This window comes from Sarcophilus harrisii, chromosome 4 (assembly GCF_902635505.1).
Source record: "Sarcophilus harrisii chromosome 4, mSarHar1.11, whole genome shotgun sequence".
NCBI classification, from domain to species: Eukaryota; Metazoa; Chordata; class Mammalia; order Dasyuromorphia; family Dasyuridae; genus Sarcophilus; species Sarcophilus harrisii.
In genome coordinates this window covers 234,045,473-234,063,665 of record NC_045429.1, presented here as the reverse complement: position 1 = coordinate 234,063,665, position 18,193 = coordinate 234,045,473, and the positions used below count along the sequence as shown (strand labels likewise).

At 34.2% G+C, this 18,193-nt stretch overlaps 1 protein-coding gene across 4 annotated transcripts in view; it reads right to left on the bottom strand.

The window, feature by feature from the left end:
* Positions 1 to 18,193, bottom strand: part of COL12A1 (collagen type XII alpha 1 chain) — a 141,515-nt gene that overhangs the window by 42,434 nt on the left and 80,888 nt on the right. For all 4 annotated transcript variants that reach the window (XM_031964618.1, XM_031964621.1, XM_031964620.1 and 1 more), the window contains 11 exons: positions 17,917 to 18,046; positions 17,130 to 17,269; positions 15,820 to 15,949; positions 14,581 to 14,723; positions 13,281 to 13,410; positions 10,244 to 10,386; positions 9,960 to 10,089; positions 4,859 to 4,978; positions 1,537 to 1,683; positions 553 to 669; positions 239 to 385 (listed from right to left, as the gene is read on the bottom strand). In XM_031964618.1, coding sequence (XP_031820478.1) covers positions 239 to 385; positions 553 to 669; positions 1,537 to 1,683; positions 4,859 to 4,978; positions 9,960 to 10,089; positions 10,244 to 10,386; positions 13,281 to 13,410; positions 14,581 to 14,723; positions 15,820 to 15,949; positions 17,130 to 17,269; positions 17,917 to 18,046 — 1,477 coding nt within the window. The remainder of the gene's footprint in view (positions 1 to 238; positions 386 to 552; positions 670 to 1,536; positions 1,684 to 4,858; positions 4,979 to 9,959; positions 10,090 to 10,243; positions 10,387 to 13,280; positions 13,411 to 14,580; positions 14,724 to 15,819; positions 15,950 to 17,129; positions 17,270 to 17,916; positions 18,047 to 18,193) is intronic.

Here is an 18,193-nt window from a genome sequence, read left to right as displayed (position 1 = left end):
CAAATTCTACCTCAGATGCTTTTAGGTAAGTCACATAACTCCCCCTCTTATCTCCCCCAGGTTTCAGTTTCCTCATCTATAAAATTATCATGTTTGTCTCAATGATCTTTAAAATTCCTACTATTTTTAGATTCAATGACATTTTAATCATAAGTTTTATGCTCAGGAAAATGTTCAGAAAGTTTCAGCATGGTTTTATATTCTTTGCAGCCATATTTTTAAGAGTTAATATACTTACTTGTATGTTCTTTGACAGAAACACCAGGACCCTCAAGATTTGGTGTTTGAACAAAGACAGTGACCCCATAATCAGTATCTGGTGAAAGGTCCTTAAAACAGTGGCTGGTCTCTGATCCACGCACTGTGATTTCTTGCCCTCTTGTTCCTATAGAAGCCAATAAAGGGAAAAAATGTCTTCAGAAAATAAATTTAAATCAAACTGACTTCTATATGCTTCATTTCACAAAATTGCACATACTTAGAAGAAACATAGACTGCAACTAATACATAAACTTGTTCACCATCAAGTTAAAAAACAAAATCAACACTTACCATCTGCTGGATTTAACTTCAGTCTGTATGAGGTGGCAGCCCGGTGAGCAGCCCATTTAACACAAAAGGTATTCCATCCTACTTGGTAAGTTGTCAGATCAGTCACATTTAGGTATACTATGAAAATTGGAAGGAAACAGATATTTCATTAAGAAAATGCAAACTAAAATCTGATTATACCAGAACAAAAAAATCTGATTATACCAGAACAAAAAACCACTGTTGGTTAACATAGTGAAATCCTCTTCAAATCAATTAGCATTTATTAAGTACTACTAAATGCCAAGCACTTAACTAGATGCAGGGGAATACAAGAGAGGTAAAAGAAGAAACATTCCTGTCAGTTACTCATAAGTTTTACATCCTCAGTTAAATGACTATAGTTACATATAGACATACAATGTGTCCCAAAAGTCTTAGTGAAATCTTAAAGATTTATTAACTTAAAATCTTCACTAGCTTAAAACAGCGCCAAGGAAATGAATGTAAACCGTTTGCATTTTTGTTTTTCTTCCAGGCTTATTTTTACCTTCTGAATCCAATTCTTCCTGTGCAACAAGAGAACTGTTCGGTCCTGCACACATATATTGTATCTAGGATATACTGTGACATATTTAATATGTATAGGACTGCTTGCCATCTGGGGAAGGGGATGGAGGGAGGGAGGGGGAAAGAAGTGAGTGCAAGGAATGATGTTGTAAAATAATTACCCTGCCATAGATTCTATCAATAAAAAGTTATAATTATTTTAAAAATAAATAAATAAATAAAACAGCACCAAGACTGCTGGAACCACCCTGTTTTTGCTTAACTCTACCCAAAAAGCCTGACTATGGACACAAACAGGGAAAGTATGGTTGCCTAGGAAACTGATGAATGGAAAAAATAGAATGAATAAAAAAGAGCAAGAAAATTAAAACACTTTGACTCCATATGGTTTAAATATATTTTCCCCTTACAACCATAAAAATATCTTTGACTTACATGTGGTGCCTTGATCAGTCAGTGGTATGCTCAGACCAGAATCATACTGAGCATAAACATTCACATCATACGTGGTACTAGGGTTCAGATTGTGTAGAGTGTATGATGTCACTTCCCCAACAAATACTTCCATGGGTTCATTAGAACCTTGAAGGAAGATCACAAAAGTACATAGTTAATAGAACATAAGTAGGGTCAGAGTTTTCCTGAACTTTAATAAAGTCCTTATTATATTTTATAAAAATACTGCAAATCATCAATTATACAATAACTTCATCATAATATCATTGGACATAGAACAGAATTTAATATAAGGCAATTATATACTGATAGCAGCCAAATTTTTTTCAGTTATTTTAAAAAGAAAAAAAAAAACTTTCTTTTCTTATCTCTTCCTTTCTCATTCCTTCCCCCTCCCTCCATTCCTATTTCTTTAATTTCTTGCTCTCCATAACTCTTTGATCTCTTTCTGGGCCATATCATTATTGGTGGGGTAGTACTAAACAATTTGATGGAAAATGTTTCCTCTTTAACACTGTTCAGCTACCACAGATATGGACTGACAAAGAATCTGTGATTTTCATGATTCACTGCAAGGGATACTCAGTGTGGGGAACTTTATCCAAACTGCTGATTGCAACCCATTAATGAAATAGTTGGTAAGTCCTAGGAAGTTCCCTGAGGCACATAAAGGTTATAACTTTGCCCAAGTTCTTGTTATTCAGTTGTCTTTCTTGGCAAAGATACTGGAGTGGTTTGCCATTTCTTCTCCAGCTTATTTTATAAATAAGGAAACTGAGGCAGAGTTAAATGATTTGTTCAGAGTCACACAGCTAGTGTCTGAAGTCAGATTTGACCTCAGGAAGATGATTCTTACTGACTTGCTGTTCAGTGCAGTCCAACTCTCCAAGACCCCATTTGTGATATTCTTGGCAAAAATAATAGAGTGATTAGTTCATTTTATAAATGAAGAAACTGAAGTGAATAGAATTATGTGATTTGCCCGAGGTCTAGTAAGGGTCTGAGGTCAAATTTAATTTCAGGTTTTACTGAGTCCTGATGTTCTATTCATTGCACCACCTCACTGTCCTTCTCAAGTGTACACAGCTAATAAATGTCAGAAACAGGTTAGCATAATAAGTGCTTGACCAAAAGCCTGACAATTGATTCCTAAATCCATGACACTCTCCACTACACCACATTGACTCAACACAATTTACAAGCTTATAAAAAATATATAAAAGTGTAGAAATAAGAAAATATTTCCATAAACCACTTAAACAACATTACATAAAGTAATGATAAAAATAAAATGTTGACAGAAAGACTGCCAGAAACATTGCCAGTATGAATGATCCAGAAATGAACCTTAAGCTGGATGGACTAATCCTGCCTCTTGATACTATCTGTGTGACTATAAGGAAGTCACATAACCTTCCTGAGCCTCATTTTCCTCCTGTTCAAAATGAAGAAGGTGAATATGTGTAATGACCACGCTAGCACCTAGGACACCCCAGAATCAGCCAGAGTCAGGATAAGCAAAAGTCCTCAATTTTTATTCTCGGTCCCCAGACGCAGGATTGAACAGGATGGAAGGAGATCCTCCGCAACTGCCTTCTTCCTCGTCACCACCGAGAGTGTGTCATTGGCTCGTCTTACTTCACCCCCTATTCCCTCCTACAATCCTCTATACACCAATCATTGAGCCAGTATGGATAGTGGAAAGGACCATTTTCCAAACATATGCCCATAGAGTATTGTCCAATCAGTAGTTAGCCTCAAGTGCTCGGCAGTCCTGACCTCAGTGCATTGAATTCAATAGTTTCAGCCCTCTACAAATATGACTTATAGAGACTATCTTACCCTACAAGAAAGTAGGAGAGGGGAAAGTACAAGAAGGGGGAGGGTGATAGAAGAGAGGGCACATTGGGGGAGGGAGTGGCAAGAAGTAAAACACTCTTGAGGAAGGTTAGAGTGAAAGGAGAGAGAAAATAAAATGAATGGGGAAGGGGGGATAAAGTTAGCAATAGTAATTGTCAAAAGAATTTTGAAGCAAGTTTCTCTGATGAAGGCCTCTTTTTTCAAATACATTGGAAAGTGAGTCAAATTTTTAAAAAATTACAGCCATTCCCCAATTGATAAAGGAACAAAAGATATGGACTATACCCAAAGGGCTTTAAATCATACATATCCTTTGACCTTACAATGCCACCACTAGGCATGAATCCCAAAAGAGATTTTTCAAAAAGGAAAAGGACCCATATGTACAGAAATATCTAGAGCAGTTCTTTTTTCTTTAGGTTAAGATTTGGAAATTGAGGAGATGTCCATCAACTGGGAAACTACTGAATAAACTGATGCGTGATTATGATGAAATACTATTGTTCTATGGGAAATGGTGAGCAAGATGCTCTTAAAAATGTGGGAAGTCTTGCACTAGCTCATGAAAATGAAAAGTACTATGTAGAAAGTAATAATAATGTGGGATATTACTTGTAGATGACTTTACTATTCTCAACAGTGCAATGATCCAAAACTACTCTGAATGACGAAAAATGCTAAACATACCCAGAAAAAAAACTAATTATGTCTGAATACCAATTGAAGCATGCATTTTTTAAAAATGCATTATTTTTCTTAAAGTTTGGGAGAAGTTGGAGATGATATTTTCTTTCACAACATGATTTTTATGAAAATGTTTTTCATAACTTCACAAGTGCCTTCTCAATGAGAGGAGGTTGCAGAGGGAGGGAGGGAGGGAAGGACAGAATCTGGAAGTCAAAAAAAAAATGTAATGTAAAAAAATTGTTTTACAGGTAACTAGAAAAATAATATAAATGTGTGTATACATATATATGGAGAGAGAGAGAGGAAAAAAGGCAGAGAGACAGAGAATTGACTAAATGAATTCTGAGATCCCTTCTAATTCTAAATTTTTGATTTTATGAATGCTTTAAATCATTTAAATAATGTTTGATTACAGTAAAATTTCTATCATCCCCACACTATACTTATAATAGCTAAATTAAATTCTTATGTACAATAGGCTTGATATATTTAGATAAAAAGAACCTCTTTTCTTGCACAACATGACAAATATGGAAATATACTTTAAAGGACTATACATGTTTAACCTTAAAAAAAAAAAAGACTCATTTGCACACAGTTAGAAAAGATAGGATCTTCAGCTAGGACCTTGAAAAGCTATCTAGCAACCTGAACTTTTAAACATTGAAGAAAAAGGTCTACCTGACTCCCTCTATATAACTCTTACATAAGTAGACATAATGCACTCTTCATGATTATCCTAAGATTTTCTTACCTACTGGTTTATATACAATTTTATAACCAAGAACCGGAGAGGGTGAAGGATCCCAGGAAACCCTGAATCTGGTATACCATTCATCAGTGATATGTATGTTCTGAGGAGGAAGTAGTCCAACTGAAAATAAATAACATAGATCATAATTTATTACAATATCATTAGCATTTCATTAGCAAATAATAGTAAAAAATACTGTCTGTCTTTCATAACCATTAAAGGAAGTTGGCATCCCCCCCCTTTTTTGAATTTGGTAAATTAAGGAGAAAGAACACAGTAGTAGAACACAAATGCATTTTTCAAAATCACAAAGAAAGTAATAAGGAACACTGATTTTCAGAGTTTGTTCTACAGTTAGGAAAGGTTCTCAAATTTTTAATCTTTCTGATTGATTTCCTAATGCATTCACTACAGAGGAAATCTTTTCTTTTCTCTTCAAGACCTTTAAACCATTGTCTCTCTACCTTCCTTTCAGAAAAGAATCTCTTCATAATTAACTGGGAAAACAGAAGCCATTCTCCTTGAGCTCCCTCTTTTCCCCTATTCTGTATTTTAAAAATCACTACCCTACTCTTTTCTCCTCCATTAGTCTCTGATAAAGAGGTAACCTTTATTGCCAAATCCTACCTTTCTAATTATATCTTTGATTACATTGCCTTCTTATTTTCTTTCTCTCTATTTACTGGTTTCTTCCCTGTTGCCTAGGAACATGTCCAGGTCTTCCTTTGTCCTTAAAAATTTTTTAACCTACAAATTTACCCCATCAAATCATAATTTTATATATCTCTCTTTTCCACAATCAAGCTCCTAAAATAAAAGGGGGAATAGCTGTCCATGTTGATTATCTCCCCTTCCTCTCTCCCTTTACTTCTCAACCTCTTGTAATCTAGCTTCTGACTTCATCACTTAACAGAAACTCTTCTTTCCAAAGTTAACAATAATATAATTGTCAGATTTATTGGACTTCTCTCAATTGTAATTCTTCTTGACTTCTCTGTATCATTTAACTCTATAGAATGCACTTTCATCAAAGATTCTGCCTCCTCTCTTCATGTTTATTGATAATATTTTTATCTCATGGTTCTCTTCCTATTTGTCTAGCCATTCCCACACTTTGTCCTGGCCATGGCACTCTGCTTGTCTGTGTCTGTCGGTATCTGTATCTATGTCTCTCTAACTATCTCTGTCTCTCTCTCTGTCTCTCTCTGTCTCTCTGTCTCTCTCTCTGTCTCTCTCTCTCTCTCTCTCTCTCTCTCTCATATCATTAATTACCAAGAGTTTATTATCTTTCTATAGATGACTTCAAGATCTATATATCTAGCTGTAGTCTCTCTTCAGAGCACCAGTTCAGCACTATCAGCTCCTCAGAGGATATTCAAAATAGATCTCCTAAAAGGCATGGTCAACAAATCTAAAATAACTTTTTTTATCCTTTCCTCCCAAACCTTATCCTTTTCTTAATTCTTCTGTAAATTGAACAACCCTCCTTCCAATGCACAACCTTGGAGTCATCTTCAGTTCTTCACTCTTTCTCACTCCCTGTCCCCTCTTTTCTAAAGTCAACTCTTATTGAATAGCTTTTAAATATCCCTCATACTCAGGCATTTACTATTTCTCATTTAGACTAGTGCTACAGCCTTCTAATAGAGCTGTCTAAATTAAGTCATTTTTTTCTATTCAATTCATTCTCCATACAATTTTCAAAATGATACCCCTAAAGCAGATCTCTGACCTATTATTTCCTTGTTCAGTAAGCTCCAAGTGCTACATATTGACACTAAGATAAAATACATCTTCAGTGTGGCAATTAGAGTCCTTCATATTATGCTTCCAATTCACCACTTTGGTCTTATTATTAAAATTACAGCTTTGCATGCATTTCACATTTCTGCCACAATCCTACTTGTTGCTCCATGTACATGGCATCCATACACCTGCCATGACTATGGTTTTGCATAAGCTATTATCCTTCTCTAGAATTTATGACCTCTTTCTTTCTACCTCGTGGAATCTCTAATTTCCTTCAAAGTTGAGTTCAAGTGTCACCTCTTACCTTGTGTTTATTTCATATATATTATGCTTATAAGTAAATGTGTATATATTATTCTCCAAATAGAATGTAAGTTCCTTAAAGGTATAACGTACTAATATGACTTTTTTTTAATCTCCAGTGTCTCAGAAAAATGCCCCGTACATAGAAGTTGCTTAATACAAGCTTGTTGATTTGTTGGTTTCTACAACTGGAATTTTATGGCAAAGAATCATAAGAAAGAAACTTATAAGTCATTTATGACATTAAATACATTTTAGAATTGTTAATAAAAAGGACTTTCGAGATTATCTCATCAGAGAATCAGAAGATGCTAGAACTACAGGCATTTAATCCAATTGGTCAGCACCAGGAATATCCTTTCAACACCAGCTCCACATGATAATCAAACCTGCATTTAAAAATGTCTTCTTCTGGGAAACTAATGGAATAGCCCCTCCCATCCTTAGACAGATCCAATTAATTGTTAGAAAAGAAGTCTTTATGTAATGCCAAAATCTGCCTCCAAATATTTTCCAGACATTGCTCCTGGGTCTGTCCTCTCTGGTCAGGTAAAGCGAATTTAATCTATCTTTAAAATACTTAAAGACAGCTATCAAGTTTTCTCCACACAAAGTCTTCTCCTTTCCAGGTTCCTTCTTGGGAAACAGGTCCAACAGAATAAGACATAATTCAGAGAAAGTTGCAAAGATGAAGATTCAGATAAATACAAGGAAAAGTTTGCTTACAATGAGATCTAGCCAAAAATGGAAAAGCCTAACTCTGAAGATAATGCTTTCCTCCTCACTGGAGATATCCAAGAAAATGCTGGGTGATCACTTATAAGATATGTTAGAGATTCTCATTTAGCTACCATTTGGACTAAATTTTCCTTCCACCTCTTAAGTCTATGATTCTATAACTAAAGACTGAATTTTTGTAACTATACTGAGGACCAAAACATTCTAGCAAGACAGATTTTTTTGTGTTTAATCTTCCCATGGGTATGGATTTAATTTCACATAGTCCCAGTTCTGGAACACATTCAAATATGGTGTTCTGGGTCTCAACTCCATCTGTCTGGATCTCAACTCCACATAAAAATGGTTACTGAGTCCTCTTCCCTCTCCATATCTAAGGGAAATGGTACTTGCAATGGTACTTTTGTTTAAGGCAATATTACTCCTTTCTTAACTGTCTACTCTATTACTATATTTGTCTCACTGAAATTTATCTATCCTGTAAGTCTTACCACCTAAATGAGGATTTCTCTAATAATCTCAATAAATACTGACCTACCTTGCTTCTAAACTTTTATCATACTTCCTGTCTGATTCATTGACTAGGACTTATCACACACTCATTTGTCGTGTTAGACATGCCTTTAATATCCACATGTCATCTCAATTGCATTATAATCTTTTTCAGGGCATAAAATATATCTTATTCACCTACACATTTTCCTTGGTGCTGTGCATGGTTTTTTATACATGATAAGCATTTAATGAAAAGTACAGACTAAAAAAACATTGGTTCCATCACTACCATCCCATACATGAAAAAAAAAAGATTACTAACAATATCAGTGAAATATGAATCACGTTATTTTTCTAGTGCACATATTTATAATTTTGATATGATGTATATCCATCAATATCACATGTAGCCAGAACCATTTTCCTTGTAGCAAGCTACCAATACCTCTCATATTACAGAGGGCAAACCAAATTCTCAGAGGGTTATGACCTACCCAAGATCATACATCAAAATTAAGAAGATTGATTAAATTAAATTAAACTCCCCTTATTGTGTTCATGTCACTATACATAATATTCTATCACTAGTCTGGACTCATGCTTAAAGAAGATCTACTTCTCAATGCTTGTTTAATGAAATGATATCTTAATGGCATATCAGCTATGACAGGGGAAGAGGGGAACAGGGTTCAATGATCAGTACAGTTTTTCTCAAAAAAGGGAATAGAATGAATTGACTTTTACAATAAAAAATATAATCTTTGATGGTTTTCATTGCATGGGTGGAAACTCAAACTGTAAAAACTTCCATTTTCCCTAAAACATCCTTAGAAATCAAAGATTCCAAGAGAAATATGATTTTTTAAAATCCTCCTCCACATAAAATAAAATGTAATTCTCATTTTACTTTTCACAATCCTTTATAGATAAACTTACACACTCACATATCTCTGAAATTACTGGGATGGATTGCATTTCAATTTAGCCCTTTTTTTGCAGAATGAGCAACTAGTACTCTTCCAACTTGAAGAACTTGTTAAGTACCTACTCCAAGCCATGCATAGTACTAGGCACTGGGAATGCAAAGATAAAAAACAGAAACAGTACCCAATTGAATAAGTTTAATGTTTCATCAGAATTTACATTCTATTCCATTTAAATCAAGGAAAATTCTACTCTTTGTCAATATTATTTAGGAAAAAATGAATAGGATTTGGGGAAGCACAAATAGCTGGTCTTTGAAGTCATGTCACTTTATCAGTTCTTATAGAATACAACAGAATTCAAAACACAGGAGCTTCTGGTAATACACATTTAAGTTGAATCCCATATACCTCCAATTTGTATTAATTGTCTTAAGAGTTTTTAACTATTGACTCATTTTAAGATTAATAGGTTCAGTAACAGTGGTATTGAGCAAAGATAGAATTATGAGGCAAAGGGCCATTTTGATTCATTTTTATATGTGCAAATATTTGAGGCTTCATTAAATTGATAAGTGGTTTACTAAAATAACTAAAATAATCAACTAATTAGATATTGAGACAATGATGTCACAAAAACAACATTATGAGCAAATTACATTGTTCTTGCACACAAGAAATGAAACCAACAAAACCAAGATACAAGTATTCAAATTTCTATAGGTTTTCATGAAGGCTATTAAGAAATCCTTTTTTCTACCATGAAAAAGATAATCTAACATTTTTAATCAATTAAGGTCAATATCTTTTTTTCTAATTAAAGATTCTTATTTTATATCAACACAAAAACAATCAGATTATTATTTTAAAAAATGAAAGAAAAAGAAATTTACCAGTTCGTCCATTTCCTACCAAATGTCCACCATCCCCATCATCATAAACAGCAACAATGGTAATTTTATATGGAGTATCTGTTTGCAGGGGTTGTAATATGACATTATTTCTTCTTCCAGGTACTGTGGTCTAAAAGACAAATGCAAAAATAGATTTTAAAAATACATGCTATATTTTAACCTGGGAAAAGATATTCTTTCTCTGAACTAATAAATGCTTGTTGAAAATAACTGAAGTATTAAAAGGATTTTTACATAGTTCACAAAATACTAGGAAAACTTACATATTCATCAATTGGATCACCAACAGTAGGAGAATAAATGATCCTGTAGTGTTGAACAGGTCCATCAGCATGATCCCATGTTACAGAAAGGCTATTGGTTGTCTCTCCAAAGACTTTCATGTTTCTTGGCCCACCTCGTGGCACTAAATAATAAAGTTTAAAAAGATTAGTTCCAGTTTATCATTTGAAATATTTTACTCAGCTTGGAAATTCCTCAAGACTGAGTATCTAGCTATAACATCAGAGAAAGACAGTTATCTAATGTAAAGTTTTAATAGATTGCTTAAAGTAAATAAAAGTTGTCTGAACTTTTTGTCTCTACTTCCTCTCTTCCCCCTCATTTCTCAGGCTCTTACATGTGGCTTTCAATCTCATCACTCATCTCTCTCCCAAGTATTAATCATTTTAATTGCCTTTTTTAGCCTTCACCCTTAACCTCTCCAATGTATTAGACACTATTGACTATCATCTTCTCTTAATCAATCAATAGCATTTATTAAACACCTATTATGTGCCAGGCCTTTGGTAAGCCCTGGGGATACAAGTATAAAGAACAAAACAATCTCTACTCACAAGTGGCATTTTAATGACAGAATATTTGACTAGACACTTTTCTTTCTTGGGTTTTCATGTTTTTTTTAATTCCTTCTCAGTCTTCTTTGCTAGATTATTATCTATATTATTACATGCATCCTAACTGTTTAAGTATCTAACACTCTGTCCTGTACCTTCTCCTTTCCATGTATTCTCCCTTTTAATGATTACATTAGTTCAAATGGGTTTAGTTACCATTTCCCAGATGGCTTTAAAATCTATATAATCTCTTTCCTGAGCTCCAGGTTGGGATTGCCAACTGCCTATTAGGTATATTTTGCATTGGTATCTCATAGGCATCTCAAACTCAACATATCCAAAATAAAATCCATTATATCTTTCCTTTAAAACTGTCTTCTTCTGAATGTCTCCAGTTTCCCTTGAAGTTACTACAAGCCGGTGCCTCACATCATATATAAAATTCCTCACTCTCACTCATCTCTACTTTATCCAATCAGTTGTTAAATCTTCTCATTTCTGCCTCTACAATATCACTCACATCTCTATTCATATGTCAACAATCACAGTTTAGGGCTATAGTCTCTGACCTATACTATTGCAATAACCTCCTGATTAGTTACTGATTAGATTGCTTCAAATCTCTCCCCACTCCAACTTATCCTCCACCAAGAGCTTGATGCCCTTAAATTATGATGTTCTTAAATTATTTTCTATGCTTATCTCCAACTCAATAAACTACAATAAATCCCTCTTGTCTCTAGGATCAAGTACAAACTTATATGCATGTTAATTAAAGGCATTGACTGCCTAGCTCCTATCTTTCCAGCCTTGTTTCACAGTATTCCCCCCATATACTCTACAATTCAGTCAAATTTTCCTTCTTGCATTTCTTCACATGTGACAGCCTATTTCTCATTTTTTGGCTTTGCTCCGTCTCCCATTCCTGAAAGCCATTCCCTCTTTTACCTTCATCTTCCAAAATCCTTAAGTTATTTCAAAAGCTCAAAGACATTCTTCTGTGTAAAGCTCTTCCTGATCTCTTTAGCTACTAAGCATTTCCCCATCCTCTTGAAATTACCTTTTGTTTGTGTTTTATGTATTTTGTATCTACCAATATAAGCTTCTAGAAAGCATGAACTATGTCATCTCTGGCTTTGTGTTCCACAAATACCTGGAAGATACTAAGTGACCAATTATATCTTAATACATTGATTATATTTATTATCTTATTTCCTCAAAAATCCTGCCCTCTAATGAATATCCACAATTCCCTAATCTGTCAGATTCCCAGCTTGATTGTTATATAGAATTCCTCACTCTCCCTTACCTCAACCTTTTTCAATCACTTGCTGAATTTTTTCATTTCTGTTTCAATAATATTTCTCAGTCCCTACTCATATTGCTACTCTCCCACTTTAGGGATTCAGTCTTCTAATCTATACTATTTCAATAACCTCTTCATTGGCCTTCCAGCTTGTTGATGACAAAAATGCATTTCTGTGTGTGAATCACAGATAGCATTGTACAGTAGAAGAAATGATGACTCAAGGGTTAAGAGACCTGAGTTTCAGACCTGGGTCTACTCCTTACTGGTACCATGACCTTGGACAAGTCCTCTGAGCCTCAGTTTTCTCATCACTAAAATGAGAAATTAGAACTATATGAACTTAACATGACTTTCTGTGAACCAGTGTCATTATAAATTGATAAAAGTTATAAATTGCTACATATCAAAGGTTGTCATCAATATTAATGCAGAGAATATTTTGTCACTATAGCCTCACTAAGATTTATAACCTAGAAAAAAACAAGAATTTTTGTTGTCATTGTTGTAATATATTTAAAGGATTTTAAGACTTACTATACACTTTCCTCACAATCTAAACTGTGAAGGTAACAGTGTAGGTATTATATTATCCAGAAATAATTTAATAATGAAATATTTTATATAATATAAATTATATGTTATAATTTATATATTATACTGCATCCTATAATTATTATATCATTGTATTGTATGTATAATAATAAATCCCTAAAGTTCATAGAAACTAACAAAACTTATAAATGTTGGATTTGGAATTTGAATCTAAATCTTCTAACTCCAATGCCATTGACCTCCTATTCAGGAGACCAATGCATTACAAAACTCTTAGATTTTTTTAAGGTTCTTGTTTAAAGAGGAAGAATTATTATGTATAAAGGCCAAAGGGAAAAAGAACTAAGAAGTGGAAAATGAGAAGTAATAAAGGAAAACTTCCTCAAAGAGAAGGCCTTCTAGCTTTAAGCCCCAAGTGGCAGCAATGTAAAAATCAGTGCCAATTATATTCAGCACAGACATCAGACATTGAAAACATTTTAGCAAAACCAGTGTAGGAAATCTACTTGACAACTGCTTGGAAAAAAAAAGATAACTCCATCTCTCTAAGAAATGCTACACTTAGGTACATGGAAACTGAGATCCAAAAGGACTTTTTCTCACATGTTTGGCCCTGAGCAGGGCTGGGATTTCCCTCGCCATCTGAATACACAGCCACGATGTTCACAGAATAGGGTGTATCTGGAGTCAGGCGCTCCAACTGCACTGTGCGGGTATTTCCTGGTACTACAATCTGAAGGAGAAACAATGCCAAGAGTTAATCTGATGACAACCCAAGTGCTTACCAAGTCATGTTTCTCAACTCATCATAATACCTATAACAAAGGACTTTAGCCCAAATCAGTTAAGTGCTAACTGCACTTTCTGTTATTGGCCTGCTATTTTCATACTATTACATTAAATTTGTTCTTGGGAACATCACCTTCCAAAAAATGTTAAGTACATACTTGCCACTGACTAAGTAGCTTCAATTGTATCCCATTGTATGTTAATAATCAAGACTTTCCAATAATATTACTTAGTGGGTAAATTTTGTTGTTTCTATTGGTTTAGTTTGGGATTGGGGTTTTTTAATTAAAGATTAACAAGTGAGAATGTTCACATTTAGTACTATATCCCTGATAGGGGCAAGAGCTGTCCACAGCATGTTTACAATATATAAGGGAGAGAGCAAAGCTAAACAGTTGGAAAACTTTAACTTATAGAAAACAAAGCTTCCTTTATTCACCCTTCACTGAATGAATGTCATTCATCATGGACTCATTTGTCATGCCTTGCCAGCTAGGTTAATTATTTTCCCATTTGACTTTCAATTAAGTGCCCCAGTACCATATGGACACAAATTTAAAACTTACATGAGTATTAAATGAACATATTTGCCAAAGCACAACTGAAAAGTACAGTGACTATAAATTAAATCAAATAGCTTTCTAGTCAAGAGAAAGGTTGTCAGCTTCTGATGGTATATTTCTAGTTATATAAATAAAAAGAACACTTGAAGAATGAATAAGTAATTCACAAGTCATATACACATTAGCTTGCTTCATCAGTATTTCAAACGGTCTATTTAAGCTCCTTAAATCATATAAGATTTGCATTTGATAACTAACTCATATTTTCCAGTGACTGCCCTTCCTTAATATTCCATATATTGACTACACCTGTCCCAATTCATTAGAAATACAACAAAAGATCCCTCCATGTAGTTTAGCATGCTTGTGGTCTATTCACTCTGAGTCTCATATAAGACCACATGACTACACTCATCTGGAAATGATGTTTCCACTGCAGGCAATGCCATGCTCACAATTGGTTTATTGTTACTGGCCAGTCTTTATGGCAGGAGGTGCAACGTGGTCCACAGAAATCTCTTGCTGAGTTTTCAAAAGACAAAATTACTTACAGATTCTGAAGGCCTTGTGCCAGTCTGGGGAGAATACACAATACGGTACTGCTGGACAGGTCCGGGTGCAGGTTCCCAGCGAACATCAAGGGTATTTGGCGTAGGATTGTATACTTGGACATTTCTTGCCAGGCCTCTTACCACTAGGCAAAGGAAAATGGGACCATATTTCTTAATTCTGTTTACACATGACAAGTCTGCATTAGAAGACTGCCAGGGCTCACAAACCACAATAGGATAAAATATTGCTCTCCTTCAATTTCAGAGTTCCTAAGTACTGAATCAAGTTTAAAACCCTTAGGTCCAACTTTCCCCTAAACTGAGCCAACTTAACTCATTTATTTGGGAATACTGTCTCAAAGAGGAACAGGGTAATGAATATGAGCAAGAGATGATTTTTTTTTTCTTAACAGTAAAATAAAATACCCTGGCAAAATAATCCAGATGTTTGTTAAACAAAAAATAGAAGGCAGAAGGGGAATTCAAATGCAATATCAACACCTGTAATTATATCCCTATTATTATTTTTTTAAAAGACCACAAGAAAAGGAATGTTCACAGCTTTAGATTACTGAGAATTATCATTAAGCTAGTTTCCAACATTCACTCATTCACTCAGCAAAAATTTATTGAGTACCTACTAGGTATCACACACTGTGAAGGAAAGGCTTAGAGAAAGCAAAGCTTAGAGAGTCAAGAAATAGTCAATTTTTAATTGACCCTGCTAATTTCAACAAATAAAAATAGAAACATTTTCCATTGAAAGAAAACTCAAAAGTGCAGCTATTACCTAATAACTTCAAACTTCTGCCAAAGATTTTTTGTGTCATTTCAGAATTGTAGTCTCATTTTTACCAATACCAAGTACTAAAAAGGTGGAGAAATTTAAGCACACAAATATCAATAAAAGTTTAATACTATGACAGCAAAAGGAAAAACAAAAAAAGCAATAAAAATTGGTTTTCTTTTATGGAAAAGAGAAGGAAATGGTACATTAATGCCAAGAAATGGCTCATCAGAAAACCAGAATCAAATGAAAATTTAGACAGATTTCAACCATTTACAATGTTTTCATAAGTATCCACTATAAAACACTTATTAGCATATATTTCAAAGGCAGAAAGCAAAAACTCAATATGTCAAATTGCCAGTAATCTATCAGTGCTCAAATTGTTATTCCAAGAAGATGGGTATTGCCTTTAAAAAAGCACTATTTCAGTACATTTTTTAAAAGCTTACATGTTCTTCCAGTGTCTGAAGTTCGTCCACCATCCCCTTCAGTATAAACTGGAACTACTGTAACTGTATAAGGTGTGTCAGGTTGCAGATTCCTCAGAATCACATAATTTGTGTTCCCTGGAGTTGTTACCTAATAATTTAAAAGAAACATAAGGCATTCAGCTTTACTAATAGGGAAATCTATACAATCCTATCTATAAAGAATTTAACTTGAAAATCTTATTAAATGAATTAAGCTTCATCTCAGCCTAAGTGTATTCTACTTATTATCTATGTGATCACCTAATTCTGGGCATCATGTTACTCATTTGTAAAAATGAGAGAGTTGGACTAAATGACCTTTAAGGATTCTATATAACACACACACACACACACACACACACACACACACACACAGAACAAAACTAAAACAAAACCAGGTAATGTGTCAGATACTTGATGCTCAGGTTATTCTAAAATCAGAGAAGGAGATGAAAGGTAATATTAACATTATAAAGAAGAGGAAAGGTGGGATGGGGATAATTCTAATCATCAACATTTATGTAGTACTTATCCTCTGCCAGGCACTGTGCTAAATGCTTTAAAAATATTCATCTCATTTGATCCTCACAACAAAGTTTAAGAACTTGAATTTGAACTTTGGTCTTCCCCCTTACTGTAACTTGTGTAACTGGGGAAATATTTTTATGTCTATGGAACTTGGTTTGTTCCTCTGTAAAATGATAGGATTGGACTCACTAGAAATTTGTTTCCAGCTCTAAATCCTATGACCTAGATCCAGGCTTTTTAAACTTTTTCCATTTACAACTCCTTTTCACTCAAGATATTTTTACGTGGCTTCAAGTATGTAGGTATATAAAATATGTATACAAATTCAACATTTACTGACAATAAATTATATTTTGCAATTCTTACATTCAGTTATGAGATCCCAAATGAGGCTGCAAACTACAGTTTAAGAAGCTGGGACCTAAATATTATTGAAAGGATAGAACACATTTTCTTCTCTGATAATTCAAGACCCAGAAATCCACCACTACATCATTATATGATAGTGTCAGGACACTGTGAAAGGGAACACATTTAAGAATCTTGTTATTTCCTGGAGAACAGAGCAGGAGGGTCATAATTGCCTATAACCTAACTCTATACCATTAACTGTTCTCCCCTCTCCACCTACATATTCCTTTGTCAGAATCTATTAAGTGAGTCAGAAACTATCTATTCATTTTCATTTAATACACTGAGCATTTTTTAGCTCAGTTTTAAGTGATTTCTGTGAAATCTAATAAGATTCAAAAGAATAATACCAATTCTTCCGGACCACCTGCAGTTGGTGCATAGAAAACTTTATACTGACGAGGATTGCCCTCAGCATGATCCCATCGAACATTCAGTGTACTGGTAGAAGGATCATAGACTCTTAGGTTCTTCACGGTATTGAGAGGTTCTGAAAGATGTATAAATCACAATTTAGTATGTTTCCTTTTTGCTCTATCAATAAGGCACATTAATCACAAGTCTTTGGTAACTTAGAGTCAGTGATTCCTTTCCACACTACCTTGAAATACTATTTCTCCCAACAAAGTGCTTTTAACCAGAAATCTTTGTTGTTGTTTTAGTTTTAATCTTTAAAAAAAACTAACTAAAAAAAGGGGGGAGAACATGGTATCATGGTTAGAGACCCCACCTTCAGAGTTAAGAAGGACTGATTTAAAATATTTTCTCTGACAAAATTCTGTGATTTAAGGCAAGTTGTTTGTGTTTTCGATTACCAACTTCAGTAAGACTATAAATGAAAGAAGAATTAATGATCTGCATTAGTGGGCAGAGTTTCTATACCAGGAGTTCCCCCACACTAATAAAATCACAAGTTCATACTAAACCAATCAATGAAAGAAATGTTTTATTCAATTCAACAATATTTCTCTTTAGTAAGTATAATTTTGGAATTAAAATTTTAAAATAGAAAGATCATCCCTTACTGAATCAGTGTTATAAGGATTTAAGTCAGTCAAGCACTATCTGATATAAAAATGTGATTTTATTCCAAAGAAAGATCAGTGAAAAAACAATAGGATAATTGGGCTCACTTACTGGTCTTGCCTCGGCCAGTCATCCTTCCTCCTTCACCATCAGAATATAGAGATGAGACTGTAATTGAGTATGGGGTATCTGGTTTCAACTTTTGTAGAACCACACTATTTTGCCTTCCTCCTATTGTGGTCTTGAATCAAACAGAGATAGAGGGTTAAAATCTTATTCTTGTCATATTTTAGCAACAAATCTTATTTAAAATGTACAACATAGATCTCAAAACATGGAAAGGGTATCAATCTTGAAACTATGACCTGAAAAAGGGATCTCATTTTCT